Source organism: Thunnus albacares, chromosome 7, assembly GCF_914725855.1.
Source record: "Thunnus albacares chromosome 7, fThuAlb1.1, whole genome shotgun sequence".
Classification (NCBI taxonomy): Eukaryota; Metazoa; Chordata; class Actinopteri; order Scombriformes; family Scombridae; genus Thunnus; species Thunnus albacares.
The window spans coordinates 33,017,176-33,031,964 of record NC_058112.1 but is presented as its reverse complement, the minus strand read 5'-3'; the positions used below and the strand labels follow the sequence as shown (position 1 = coordinate 33,031,964).

The 14,789-nt window shown below is 39.5% G+C and overlaps 1 protein-coding gene across 3 annotated transcripts in view; it reads right to left on the bottom strand.

Moving 5' to 3' along the window:
• LOC122985151 (metabotropic glutamate receptor 8-like) overlaps positions 1-14,789 on the bottom strand; it is a 159,997-nt gene that overhangs the window by 62,885 nt on the left and 82,323 nt on the right. For all 3 annotated transcript variants that reach the window (XR_006404037.1, XM_044355599.1, XM_044355600.1), the window contains 3 exons: positions 1,459-1,594; positions 458-612; positions 214-351 (listed from right to left, as the gene is read on the bottom strand). Coding sequence is in view for 2 of the 3 variants with exons in the window: in XM_044355599.1 (XP_044211534.1) it covers positions 214-351; positions 458-612; positions 1,459-1,594 (429 nt within the window). In the remaining variant the exon portion in view is untranslated. The remainder of the gene's footprint in view (positions 1-213; positions 352-457; positions 613-1,458; positions 1,595-14,789) is intronic.

Below are 14,789 nucleotides of genomic sequence, written 5' to 3'. Positions count from 1 at the left end.
ATTTATCTGCTGACCCTTTGGAGGGGCCCCGACCCCTAGGTTGGGAACCACTGGACTAAACTAGCTAACTGTATATAAAGTAGTGTAAACTAGCTCCACCTCCAGCAGCTACAACAGTAACATGCTGCTCTAACACTGATGCTTCACTATTAATAATCTAATGATGTCATATATATTAATACTCTGTTGACCTTTGACCCCTGCGTTTCCTACCTGTGCATTTCTTGGGGCTGCCGGGCCTCTTGCCGTGCATCCCCAGTTTACAGCCGAAGTTCTCCTCCCAGAACTCGGCGAACCAGACGTTCCTGCGGTTGTTGGACAGCGAGCGGCTCTTGAAGTAACGGTCGAACGCTGCCGGAAGAACAAAAAAAAAAATGTTATTACAGCGACGATCGCCTTCAAAACGTCTTCCAAAGCGCGGTCACGTCTGTCTGTGTGTGTCCGTTTCCTGTCTCACCGTCCACGGACGCCCTCTTGGGGAGGATGGTGACGGCGCCTTCGGCCACTCGCTCCTGCAGGACCACGGGAGAGATCTTAGAGCCCCAGCTGTCGGAGCCCACCCACAGGAAGTGACCCGTCAGGTTGTTGCGTTTTGCCGCATCCAGGATTCGTCTGTCAGGGTCACAGAAGGAGACGGCTGATAAGGGAAAGCGGAAAATCAGTCCTCACCTGCAACCTAAATATAACCGCATGGACGTCTGCAGCTCTAGAAATACTTTCTAGAGACTGAAAACATGATGCTGCCGTTAAATTATTAGTATTTATCTGATGTAACTGAATCAGCGGCGATATTCAGACCTAATAAATGAGTTAAAACAGCAACAGATGATCATTCTGCTTTTTAACATTCTCATCCGTCTCCTCTTGTTCTCTGTGATATTCAGAAGTTCAGATTAACATCAGCTGTTACACTTATCTGAGAGAGAGAGAGAAGCTCAGTTCACTCAGATAATTGGACTCTCGTTATCTTAATTTCCATTTAACAGTCAGTGATTAAAAACACTGAGAACAAACAGATAAAGGATGTATGTGAACATGTGCGTGACTTATTTCAGATGACTTTTATTTAAGAAGGAGGAGGGTTTTGTCTTTCTTAGAATACTTTTTATTTTAAATACAGGGACTCATAATATCATCATTAAAGCAGCAGATTTATGAGTTTTCCCTGTTTTTACCTTCTCTTCTGCTCAGGTGTTTATGGACTTAAAATCCAGGTGAAACTTTATACTGATCTACTCATTTCTGGTCATTTCTTGGTGAAAATCTTGTAAAAACTTAAAAAGATCTTGAACTTTAGAGGGAAAGAATGAATCAGTGAAATGTCTCCACATGTCCATCCATCCGTTGTCTTCTTCAGCTCCTCATAAAGGGACCCTGCAGTGTTTCCTGGTCTGATGGGACATATAATCCCTCCACAAATCTATCAGTGTCAGTGTGTGTGTGTATATATGTTTGTACCGGATGTCGTCCTCGTTGGCGAACATGATGACGGCGCGGGCGTTGGGCATCTCCAGCAGACGGAGGATGATCTTGTCGAACTCACCGGGTCTCGGCTCTCGAGGAATCTTCAGAGACTGAGCGATACACACTCCGCCTGACAGAGAGAGAGAGAGAGATGAATATTTAAAACCAGGATCATCAATTCTGACCTGTTACTCTTTTGATTTGCAGTTTTCCACTATGACACACGAGGTAAAAACAACAACCAACAACCAACCATTATTTTTGTTTGTGACGCCCCACATCTGTCAGGTCAGGAGAACATCATGCTGATATCCTGTCTTTCTTTCTTTTTCCCTTATTTAAGCTGGTAAAAAGTCTTATTGTGATTAAAATCTCTTTTTCTAGAGAAACTTGGCAAAGACAACTGTCACACACTACATCCAGTTAAAGGAGGTTCCTGATGTTCCCAGTGTGTGTTAAACCAGCAGTCAGGTGTCCATAGTAACAGTGAAAGAGGTTTTCCTCGCTGTAATCATTCCTCCTGTTCATACTGGATATTGAAAGATCCTTCAAATGTGCTTTCAATGGAAGTGATGGAGGCCAAAATCCACAATGTGTCCACACAGTCATCTAAAAGTAGATGTGAAGCTTCTATTCAGCTTCATCAGTCTGAGTTAGTCATATCAAGTGGATATCTGACACATTTACAGTCTTTTTAGCATCAAATTCCCTCTTTGTGTTTCCTCAGACAGTGTTTCCCTGTTGAGCTGCAGGTGGAAGTATAGTAACAAAAAGAGGGACTTTGACACTAAAAAGACTGTAACGTTGAAAGATATCTACTTGATTTGACTCATTTGGACGCTGAAGCTTCATATTAGTTTCAGATAAACTTTTAAATACATTTTTTTGCACAGAAGGAGGACTGTGGATTTTGTCTCCCATCACTTCCATTATAAGGTCATTATGAAGGGATCTTCTAATGGTCAGTATGAACAGGAGGAATGATTACAGCAAGAAACACATGTCTTCAGACAAACTGTGAACCCATCAATACAAGACCAAATCCAGTTAAGATGCCTAAACTGGTACTATTATCAAGAACTCTCTCATATAAAGTAAGTACTACTTCCTCGATCCTGACAGTAATCAGCTCTGACAGTTCCAGGTTCTCCAGGAAGTCTGTCCAGTTGCTGTTAGCTCCCACAGCTGTGGACACGTCACTAACGATGCAAAACATTTCAAATAAATAAAATAAAAAAGAACAAGAACTTCCTGCTTCACATCATGACATAAATGGTGAACTTTCATGAGCTCTATTTCAGCTTCCAGCTGACATTTCTCCACCATCTGTAGCTCTGCTGGTTTGTGTGTTTGTTCAGCGCCGTGAACATCTGGCAGCAAACATGTGAACACGTCTGTTTCTATCTGTAAACCTGCAAACCAACTCGCTCCCGTCTTCTTCACGCCTGTTTTATCTGGTGACTGTGGTGTTGTTTTCTCCTCTGCTGTAACGTTTTAATTATCTTCACTGTTTGTCTTGTTCTTATCTTCATCCTGTTGCTGTGACGTTTCACCTCAGAGATCATTAAACTTTTATCTGCAGTCGTCATGTGACTGCTGGGATAAAAGGTCATGAGGTTTATTATTACTGCCAGATTATCACTAACACCTCTCTGATTATACTGTACCAGTGGGATTCTATATTACATTTTATTGTAATGCATCCGTTCATTCATGCAGCATCTACTGCAGAATATGATCACTTCATAAACCGTGTAAATCTACTCAAAAAACCAAGAAAGAGAAAGAAGATGTGGAGTTTTTCTTAAATTGATCTGATTTATTCTGCGTTGTTGGGGTTAAAAGCAGATGAGGAAGATGAGTTTGAGAAGGAGGAAGTTAAAGGTAAAACAGTAACGAATGAAATGAAGCAAAAACTTGCAAAAAAGGAGCTTCTTCAAAACACGACCTCATTGTGACGATAGATAAAATCTCCAACCTTCCTCCACAACTCTTAAAGGATAAGGCAGCAATTTTCTATATTTATATACTGTATATAAATCTATATCTATATATATATATAGTCAACAAATTTTATGTTTGGATCCAAACCAACAATAAACTGATCTACTAACAAGTATTGTGTGTGTATCCAAAGCCTGATTTCCTGAGTTTGTGTAGAAACGGCTTCAGAGACTAATAACAGTGATAAGATTGTAACTCGCCACTGAGCATGTGCAGGGATCAACCCGCCATGAACAGCGCTAAGCTGTGAAGCTAATTTGACATTGTGGCCAAACTGTGTAATTATAACTTCCAGGTTTGTCACATGACATCACAATCATTAGAAAAGCTGTAAAAAGGTGAATTAATGTTTCCAAGCAAAGTGACTCGTTTTATGATCAGAATTTGATCCAGTCGGTCTGAGAACATTTGGAAAATCTTAAAAGAGCTGCACGACAGAAACATGGCAGACTGTTTTTGGCTTCATGCACCACGGAGCAACTTTCATAGGAATGAAATGAACGGGCGCCATCTTTGAACGCAGTAACCACTTTTCCTTAATACATCCATGGCGGGAACACGGTTCTGTTTACAGCTTCATGTCACAACCTCTTGACTTTGTACTGAAGTTCTTTGAGAAATTTATAATGTAGCACAAGAAGCTGGCGAAGCTCTGTAAACAGATTACTTCTTTTTTAATCGCTGTTATTAGTCTTAGGAACCGTTTCCAAACAAATTAACATGATCAAACTCTTCATGATGAAGGCGGTGTGACTCACTGACGTGTTTTTAATAGTTTCTGGACAACAACGGAGGAATAAGATATATCAGGCTTTGATACACACACAATACTTGTTAGTAGATCAGTTCATTGTTAGTTTGGATCCAAACATGAGATTTGTTGATAAGAGAAAAAAATGGAGAAAATCACCAGAATTAGCAGCCAAATTGTAATATACCAAATACAGGTTCCCCAAAAGTCTTGATAGATCATATTTTTATGTTATGTGCTCAAGCTTTTATCTTTTTTACACAAGATATGGATCTTGCGTAATCCTTTTGGGACTTTGGAGGCTCCATAAAAAGTAACATCAGTGGAAAAATAAATGTCAGGTAAGAGCTGGAAACTGGATAAAAAAAGTACAGTAAAAAAAAAATTTCACTTCAGTAACACTTATTTTGTATATCTGTGGTTCCTGAAATACTCTGAGTTTCCTTGAAAGAACTATTTAATTTGGAACAAACATTGTTCTTTCCAGGAAACTGTTTAAAAATGACAGACCTGTAAAGTCAAGTGTCACCGTCATTGTAGAAACAGCTGTGTAGCAAAAAAAAAATACTGTATAATATTAGAGAAATGTCACAGAGTTGAAGTTTTATCTCTGTTGGAGAAAGAAGAAGAGCCGTGTGAGTTCACATCTCGTCTTTTCACTCCGATCTCAGAGGCTGCGGGGTGAAGGATGGAGATAAAACCATTTAAGACCTCGCTTCCATTATCATCATCAGAGCGCCCACAGCGAGCCGAGAGGCCGTCTACAGTCGCTCCCCGAAGACACGTCTTCAGTCAGACGCTTTCAGACTAAAATTGATTCCATTCTGAACTCATTGCTGCATTACACAGGTCCATCAGGCCATCAGATTGCAGCTGCAGCATCACTCGTGTCCCTGGTCTTCTTTTTTTTTTTGAAAGTGAGGGTTGGGGATTATGTATCTTGAAGGTCAGGCTGTTGAGAGCATGACGGCAGCGCTATCGTCTCACGTCTAAGCGAAAGGGGTTTTTTGTGCTTTTCATTGAATTTTATTCCAGTTTTTTTTTTTTTTTGACAGCTGGAGGTCAAAAACAAATCTCAAGTCAGATCACAGTCAACGGTAAACGTACCATCAGACGGGAGAGAACGGGAAAAGATATTTTATTTGTGATCTTTCCAACAAATCCTCCCACATTAAACGAGCAGATACGTAGTTTTGATCATGTGACTCCAGAACGACACGTAGCAGTGTTTTCTAATCTGGCGTCTCTATCAGCAGTAATCAGCAGGACGACATCATCTGCATATATTTTATAAAACCGTCACACATCACTATTAATCAATAATGAAAGATGATGGTTTGGGGTTAAAATGATCACTTTGTTAAGGTTAGAGAAACATGTGGTGGGTTAAAGTTACTACTTCCTTTAAGTTAGGCCATCTTCATCGTCATGGCAACAAAAGGCAAGGCAAGTTTATTTGTAAAGCACATTTCAACAACAAGGTAATTCAAAGTGCTTCACATAGAGCATAAAAGGCATTAAAACAGAATATAAAAGCAACACAAGTAAAAAGACATAAAAACTATTAAAAAGTGTTAAATTTGGAAATAAAAAGGGAATAAGAGATAAAACACGAGAATAAAAGTAACAGACCTGCAGTTTTCTGGGAGTTTGTTCAGATATGTGGGGCATAAAAACTAAACGCTGCTTCTCCAGGTTTAGTTTGGACTCTGGAGACAGAAAGCAGACCTGATCCAGACAATAATAACCACGGGGGGGTTAAGGTTAGGTTGGGAACAGGAATCCACTGTTGGGTTAAAGCCTCCATCCAGCCTCCTCCTCTCAATGAGGAAATCTGTCCACATATATATATACGTCATGTGACCTCCACCGCTGCTCCACCTCACAGTTACTACGACCGCTAGACGGCAGCCGTCAATCAAACTAACTATAGCTCGTTTTTGGGCGACTGATCTGTTATGTCGTTGACTCGATTTGGATGAAATGACCATTTAAAAACACTGAAAGCTGCTGGCTGAACTGCTGACAAAGAACAAATTCCACACACCTGAAAGCTGCTGCAGATATTGATTTGATCAACAAATCCTCCAAATTAAACAATATCTGTTCTGCCCTCCTGATTCACCCAATGACAGCACATCAGTCAGAATATATCAGTCAGAAGGACCAAACCACTACTTTTACTGCAATACTTTAACTACATCAAGCTCATAATACTTATGTACTTTTACTGCAATACTTTAACTACATCGAGCTCATAATACTTATGTACTTTTACTGCAATACTTTAACTACATCAAGCTCATAATACTTATGTACTTTTACTGTAAAAGGATTTTTTTTGCAGAACTTTGTCTTGTAATGCTTTGTAGTGGAGCAGCTGGACCCAAATGTAGGAAACTGCAAGCAGAGCGAAACTGAAGAATAACATCTTTATTCCGGCTCGAGTGCAGGCAAAGTAAAACTAAACTGATCTGACGCAGAACAAACAGAACAGAGGTTCCGACAAAACGTAACTGAAAAGCAGGACTGACATATAAACTAAACCGATGAGGGGATGAAGTGCAGGTGGAGCAGGAGAACAGGAAAGGAGCTGATTGGCTGGGGAACACGGGGGGAAGCGGGGCAGGGCTAACGAGACTAATGCAGGTCAGGCGTAGAGGGAAAAAGCAAGCTGAGAACACAGGAGGGAAAAAACACAGAAACAAAACCCTCTCTTCGATATGTCACACTGACATTTCAAACCTTCAAACATACAAGTGAAAACCAGCAAAAATCTGACAGACTGACACTGTCGAATCATTTTAGCATGTTAGATATTTACAGAACATCCACTGTCTGTCCACCTACAGATTCCTCTTCAATCCATCCATGAATATCAACAGAGAACAGCTGAGGGTCTCTGGTGGACTGGTAGAACCATTTCTACATCGCTGTATTGATACTTTTACAGCAGTAAAGGATCTGAATATTCTTCCATCACTGCTCCAGAGTCGAGTTTTTTTTAATATGTCTCTGTGCTGCTCATTAATGTAAATCAGTTCCAGTTTGTAGACTGATGCAAATAACTAGGTGCAGCGTAACAGAGCATGAGATAACGCTCACTTTAGTGTTCATATTTAAATCCTGACGTGTTTAAATGAAGACGCTGCCGCAGGAGACATTCATCACCGTCTGTAATGAAACCTCAGGAGGACGCTGATGTTGCTGCCCTGAAAATGACCTGTGATGTCACGTTTTAGTGCCACGGAAACGGTTTTCTTTGTAAAATCGACAGAAAACTTGGACTTTAAAGAGGTGACTGTTTTCCTTTTGTGGCTGAGGCCTTTACTGACCTCAACAGCTACTGTATATGTAATTACTTCCATTTAATGACTGTTGTAAAGTGCACATAAACACACCACAAACTGTTATCTAAGCTTTTTGGGGTACTAACATGGTTCTATTAATGTCCATCATATACAGTAGAACTCAAGACCTGAAATGATTGGTTGATTAGTCCATGACAGGAGATCAAATGTCAACAATTTTTATAATTTATTAATCATTTCAGATATTTTTAAAAGCAAAAATGCCCCAAAAATTCATGTGATATTTGCTAGTAGTATATTAAACTCAACATCTTTGTGTTTTTGACTGTTAGTCAGACAAAACAAGTCATGTGAATATGTTAATTTGGGCTTCAGGGAATAAGAGTTGGCATTTCCCTGTATGTTCTGACATTTTACACACTGAACAATCAAAGGATAAATAAAGTTTATTTGTGTAACACTTTTCATACAGTGGTTGTAACACATAAGAAAAAAACATTAAAATACATAAAGATAAGACAATAAATAAATAATAAACACGTGTTGGGGAGGAAGTTAATCGAAGGCCAGTCTGTTGGTTTTTATGTAGCTTTTAAAAGTGATCACTGAGGTCGCCTCTCTCATTTCTGCTGGTAAAGTGTTTCAGATTCTGGGAGCGTAAGCAGAGACGCTGTGAGAGCAGCAGCAGCAGCAGCAGCAGCAGCAGCAGCGAGGTATCGGATGTGGTTTTAGTAGCTCTGCAATGCAGACTGGAGCGAAGACATTTAGTGCTTTAGAAACCATTAAAGAAAGAAAATAACTGATGATGAAAGTAATAGTTGGTTGCAGCCTTACAGCGCTCCTCTGTGATGCAGTAATAACACCTGTCACACAGTTTTCTGTCTGAAGTCCTTCTTCAAGACCAGGAACACAAGGTTGTACTTCACTGCTGCAAATTTCTAACTAATTTAGGATCAATAAAGTAACGTAGAGCTGAATGATACGGATTAAAGATGGACAGTTGTCTGGTTAATAATCCAGGTTTGTGTACTAATCATGACTTCAACTCAGATTGACTTTATTAACATTAAATGTTTTTGTGCCTACATGAACAGAAGATTATCAGTGAAGCACATGTGTAGCCGCCATGTTTGTTACACTATCAGTTCACCACAGAGACTCAGCAGAAGACAAAACAAATCACACTTCTCCTGAGCATTTCAATCTGAGATCCATTATCTCCACCACAGCTTCAAATTAGCTCTTTTAAAAGAGGCTAATTTAATTAATCGATTTGAATTATGTTTCCCTCTCGCTTGAGAAATAATAAAGAAGTGAGAAAGTCATTATACATGATTATGATTTTGTGTAATAAAGGCAGCAGGAGGTGTTTTCTGCTACGCAGCAGGGCTTCACATCACCAGACAGCAACCACGAGATTAAATAACTGACATCCCACGATCTGTCGCAAACTTTCATCAAAACAAAACAGATACGTTACACTTGATGGATACATTATATGTGGTTAATGTTTGGTTAGACTGAAGCATTGCTTAATGGAAGTATGCAAAATGTATTTCAGTGTAAAGTGATAATAAAAGTTGTGTCGTAGCGTATTTGGTTAAAGGACAAGTTCACAATTGTTGGGCTCCAACAACAGTCAGGAGCCCAAATGATCAGTGAAACCTGTTTTTCTTGCTGTAATCATTCCTCCTGTTCATACTGACCATTAGAAGATCCCTTCATAATGACCTTACAATGGAAGTGATGGAGGACAAAATCCACAGTCCTCCTTCTGTGCAAAAAAATGTATTTAAAAGTTTATCTGAAGCTAATATGAAGCTTCAGCGTCCAAATGAGTCAAATCAAGTAGATATCTTTCAACGTTACAGTCTTTTTAGTGCCAAAGTTCCTCTTTTTGTTACTATACTTCCACCTGCAGCTCAACAGGGAAACACTGTCCGAGGAAACACAAAGAGGGAATTTGATGCTAAAAAGACTGTAAAAAAAAAAAGGAGTTCAGCCAATTTTGACTGGGTTTTAGTGACTGGCAGCGTGTCAGGTCGGATCATTCAGCGTTTGTTGTTCCACTGACCTCGACTTGAGAAACGACATCAAACTGACGCTGCTGCCTCACCGTCAATCTCCTTAAATCACTAAACAAACACATTTTGTTGGTCAAACGCTAATTTCTGACAGAAATGTCAAACATTACTCTGAACGTTTCCTTCATTACACAAAGTTCTGTTTGTTTGTAAGAAGCAACAGAAACTCAAATGTTTATCTTGCACTAGAGCTGCAACGATCAGTCAACGATAAATCGGCAACTATTTTAATAATCTAATAATCCTTTTAGTCATTTTTAAAGCAAAAAATGCTACAAATTTTCTAGTTGCAGCTTCTCAAATGTGAGGATATAAAGCTTTTCTTTGTCATGCATGATAGAAATATGAATACCTTTAAAATTTTGGACTGTTGATTAGATAAAATGAGACATCTGAAGACATCACCAGGAACTACAAGGAGCATTTTTCACTATATTCTGACATTTATAGACAAAAGAATTAATTAATTATTCGAGAAAATCAAAAGACTAATCGATAAAGAAGTTGCAGCCCTATCTTGCACTAACATTCAGACATTTGGTGTGTTCTTTAGATTCATGTTTTTGTCAGTAATTCCCATCAGTCATGATCACGCTGATCAGATGTTAATTCCACTGATAGAAATGTTGGACAGAACTAAAAATAAGACTCAACACGGAATAAATCAGACCTTTAAGTCTCTCTCCTTGTCATATTTTTGTATGTTTCTACATTTACATCTGTATATTATTCATCTTTTGTATAACATGAACATCTGAAGCATAGCGTTAGTCATGCGCCCCCCCGGTTGTAATCAGCTGACAGTCTGATGACTGAATAAGCGTCTCTAATCAGTCACACACCAATCACAGCCATCCTCTCAACAAGCGGTCCGTTTAAATATGACTCCCTGAGTCTTAATGTGGCTCAAACGTAATCTGCAATTCAATGTCTTGCTTTGGGCCCCCTCTGTTATATAACCACGGGGGGGTTTCTGCTACTTGGCTAATCCAGAGAGCATCTTAGCGCAGAGCCGTCAGCATCAAGCTAAACCTTATTTCCATTTATTGCAATAAATGGTTTAATCTAAGACGAGAGTGTTTGACTGTTTAATGTAAATGTTCTTTGTTTGGTGACCCCGTATTGATTGAATCTCCTCAGGAACATTTGACTTCTCTTTCTATTCTCTAACAGTATCTTTGAGATGCTCAGAGGTCCACCAGCTCTTTATATTCTATGAACACAGCTCTATCAATACAACACCACAAGGTGTTATTGCATCATGTATGGCTGACAGCTACACTGTGTATTGCAGCAGGTAACTACCAGTCAGTCACCTGTCAAATATTACTGATGTTTTTCCTCCTTAAAAGGTACCACAGCTGAGATTCTCCCGCTGCTCTGTGAGGATGAAAACCTTTAGTTCCTCAATCTAATTTCATCATTTCAAAGAATAAGTCTCCCACATAGCGAAATTGCTGTGGCCCACACCCGACACTTTCGGCGCTTTCATCTGGCCCACATACCGCGCGTGGAATGACGGCACCTGGGGCGGTCCGCTCCTGTTTCCCCAGATCTGGGCCACAAGCAAACCATATGTCGACCAAGAACAAACCAGATAAACCAGAACTGGCCCACATCCTCCAGAATACAAATACCTGAGAGAACCACATCTTTACCAAACATTTGATTTGGGATATTTGGGCCATATTTGCTATTGTCATTTTATCATCCAGGCCAGAAGAAGGCCAGCAGTAACACATCACTGCCTGAAGTGGCCCACTTCCGTAGCTATCTGGGCTGATGTTGTTCTATATTTTTCATATTGTCAACAAATCCCCTGCCCTCGTTCTTCAGAGTTAAGAAAATCTGTGGCATTTATTAATTTTCTGAAGTACAAACGAAATATACGGGTTCAGAGCCGTCTTACGAGTCCTGAACAGACAATCTGACTTCCTTCACAAGGAGAGAAATATTTATTTGACCTTCAATCATAATGTCTTAATTTTAAATAAAATACAAAAGTAATGATGCAAAATTAATATTCTGTTCACTATATTATCATCATTATGGCTGCCAGTTTATTGAAAGGTTTTATGATTTGAAACAGGCCGTTTTAGCTCCTGTCTCTTTAAGCCCCTCCTACCGATAAACCCACTCTGTTCTGATTGGTCAGCTTCAGGAAACGTCTCGGGAGCTTTATTTTTTCCAACCCTCTGCTTCTGATTGGCTGGTACTCGTTGTCTCCGTTGGATTTAGGCATGAGGAGTGAGATGGTTGGGGTAAAAATATCAGGGTCAGAGCTTTTCAGACAAAAATGTGGTTGGGAGGCTACGTAAACAAACCGTTGTAGGAGGATTTCACTTCCTTTTCTCATTCTTTACTAGAAATGGAAACTTCCACACATGTTCAACCTCACATGTGACGTCATCATGAGCAGGAAGTAAAGGTAACCTTGCAAACAAAGTGTTCAGAGCAGGTTGAAGCCCTGACTTTTGACTTACAGGGAGCGTTGCCGCATACGTTTACCTCAAGATTTGGAACTTTGACCATGTTTAACATCCGACATCATAACAGGATATAAAATAACACAAAATCACAAGAAGCATAACACGTCCCCCTTTAAGGTTCAGCTCCAGCGGTGGGTTTTTATGTCTCTTATTACAAAAGAAGGAGGCGACAGGATTAAAAGTAAATGGAGGCACAAAAGCGTTGCTCCTACACTCATGAACATTATTTGATACATTATTTGATTTTTCAGCTTTTCAATTTTGTCTTTCTTCAAGTGTAAAAGAAAAAATACCACAATAAGGTTGGTACAAATACAAACCCGTGCACATTCACTTTGTTGCAACCCAAGCTTCTCTGGAGAATAAAATTATTGTTTGCATTTTTCTATGACTATTATGTCTCATTAATTGCTGCTTTCTTCTCTTGCTCTTCAAATGACAGTCCAGCTGCTTTCACTGCTTCAGTGTTCACACTCAAACTGAAACTTGTTTTAGCTTCTTTCAGTGTTTGTATTTCCACTGTTTCATGTTTCAACCACAACAGGAGCAAGGACACAAAGGCGAATAGCCATTTGTAGTTGCATTAAATATTCATTTCATTTCTTTTGCATGGCTACTTTCAATAAATATTGTAACACTACATTATTAGTTAAGTACATAACATGAAAACTGCACATATTCTTTCCTCTCATTTGCCCTTTAACTGTCATAATAACCACATTCGTCTGTATGATGGAGGCCAAGGAGAGTGTGAAAAAACAGAAGGAGGCTCTCTGGAGCTTCCTGAAGGGACCACTGCAGATAAATGTGGAAATAATGAAGATGGACAGACGCAACATGAATTTAACGAGGTTTAGCCTCAGCTGAGACTTTTCCAACAGAAGGAAGCCAAAGTGGAAAATCAGCCGCTCTGGCTTCTCTTGCTGCTCTCAAATCCACTAAATTAACTTGCGGTACAAAAAAAAAGTGGGAAATAATCAGTTAACAGACTGCATGAAATGTTGTCATGTACAATTTATACTCTGTGCAGCACACACACACACACATACACACACACGTGATAATGTGGGAATGTGCTCTCATTTCCTGGGAGACAGATAAGGAAATCCCTTCTGCGTCTAACAGTCCGAGGATTTACTTTAAGCTGTGCGGGAACATCTCCGCTGTAAACCGCTGGATGGAAGTGAAGGAGTTAATTCACTAAAGGCACAGACTGAATACCTGGAGCTCATTGTTCAACTTTTCTTTAAAAAAAAAAAAAAAAGAATAAAAAGAGAATTTTATCTGTTAAACTGGTTGATGTTATTGAAAATGTTTCTCAGAAGTGACGTCACTTGTTTTTTGGTAGTTTTTATTTTGACAGTTTGACTCTTCTCTGTTGAGACCATCCATGTTTACTTGTTGTCTTGATAAATCCATATAATGGCCTAGTCACTGTCAATGAAATACATTTTCTGCAGACGTTTCAAATTAAAAATTGAAGCTATTTTGATAAAAAGATCTAGAAATGCAATGACTCAAAGGGAATAATCCTCACCTTTCTTAGCAGGCTTTTAACTTTAAAGTAATGCAGAATGTGTTGAGTTTCAGTGATGGTTAACTAACAAATACAGTGAAGTAGAAGCAATTGGAGTCAACCAGTGAATGAGAACAGTATTAGTGTCATTATCAATGAACCTGATGATTATTTTCTTGATTAATCGATTACTTGTTTGGTGCATAAAATGTCAAAACATGGTGAAAAATATCAGTCACTGTTCCTCAAAGCCCAGAGTGACGTCCTCAAATGTCTTGTTCTGAACATCAAAAACAACTTTGTCCCAACATGGTCTTGCGTTTGGAGGCGCTATGGAGCCAGCTGACCACGCCAGAGCCCAGCCACTGCAGAACTTTGCAATTTTCACCAGTTCTGACATGTGTGCCAATTTTCAGGCTCAGTTTTTGAGCCTCCCAAGCCCCTCAAAAATGCAATGGCGTACTAGAATACTAGTAATCCCTACAAAAACTATATGCTCCTCACACTTTCAGCACCAGGGACCGTTGGGCCTTGGTACTTCTCTGCTTGGTCCAACTGGGAAATTGAAAAACTGAAAGACCTGTCGCTAATATCGGACATTTTCAAATAAAGACTATTGGAGGCTTATGTGAATGTGGATTTTATCAACTCTTGAGGTTTTTCTAAAGTCCAACACTAGCTGTAACGTGAGGTAGAAAGCTGGATTCTTCAAACTGAAGACCTTGTCACTCACGCAGTCTAACACAAGCTTTAAATGCAGCGTTGTTTTAATGATGTGGAATCAAATGAAGTGTATCAGAGGGACACCGGATCAAAGAAAAGGAATAATACAATTTTATTTTGCTTTTCAATTAAGCTGAGGAAAGTCTCTCAGCTGGAGCCACTGAGCTCAAAGGAGGACCAAATAACATTCGAACAACATTCAAAGGCGCGCCGTCTAATGGAATTATGGTTAATAACATTTATCATTAAAGCTTGCCTCCAGCAAAACCTTTACACTGACCTTTCAATTAACAGTTCACCATGGCAGCTAGTGTTTATCGCTGTGTAACCCCCTTCACCAAATACTGAGTCTGAGAGACTGATAGAAAAAGGATGTGTATGTGCCCACTCGCCTCTTTTATTTCTTGCCTTTGAGTCGCTGAACGCCGGACCATGAAAGGTTTCCTG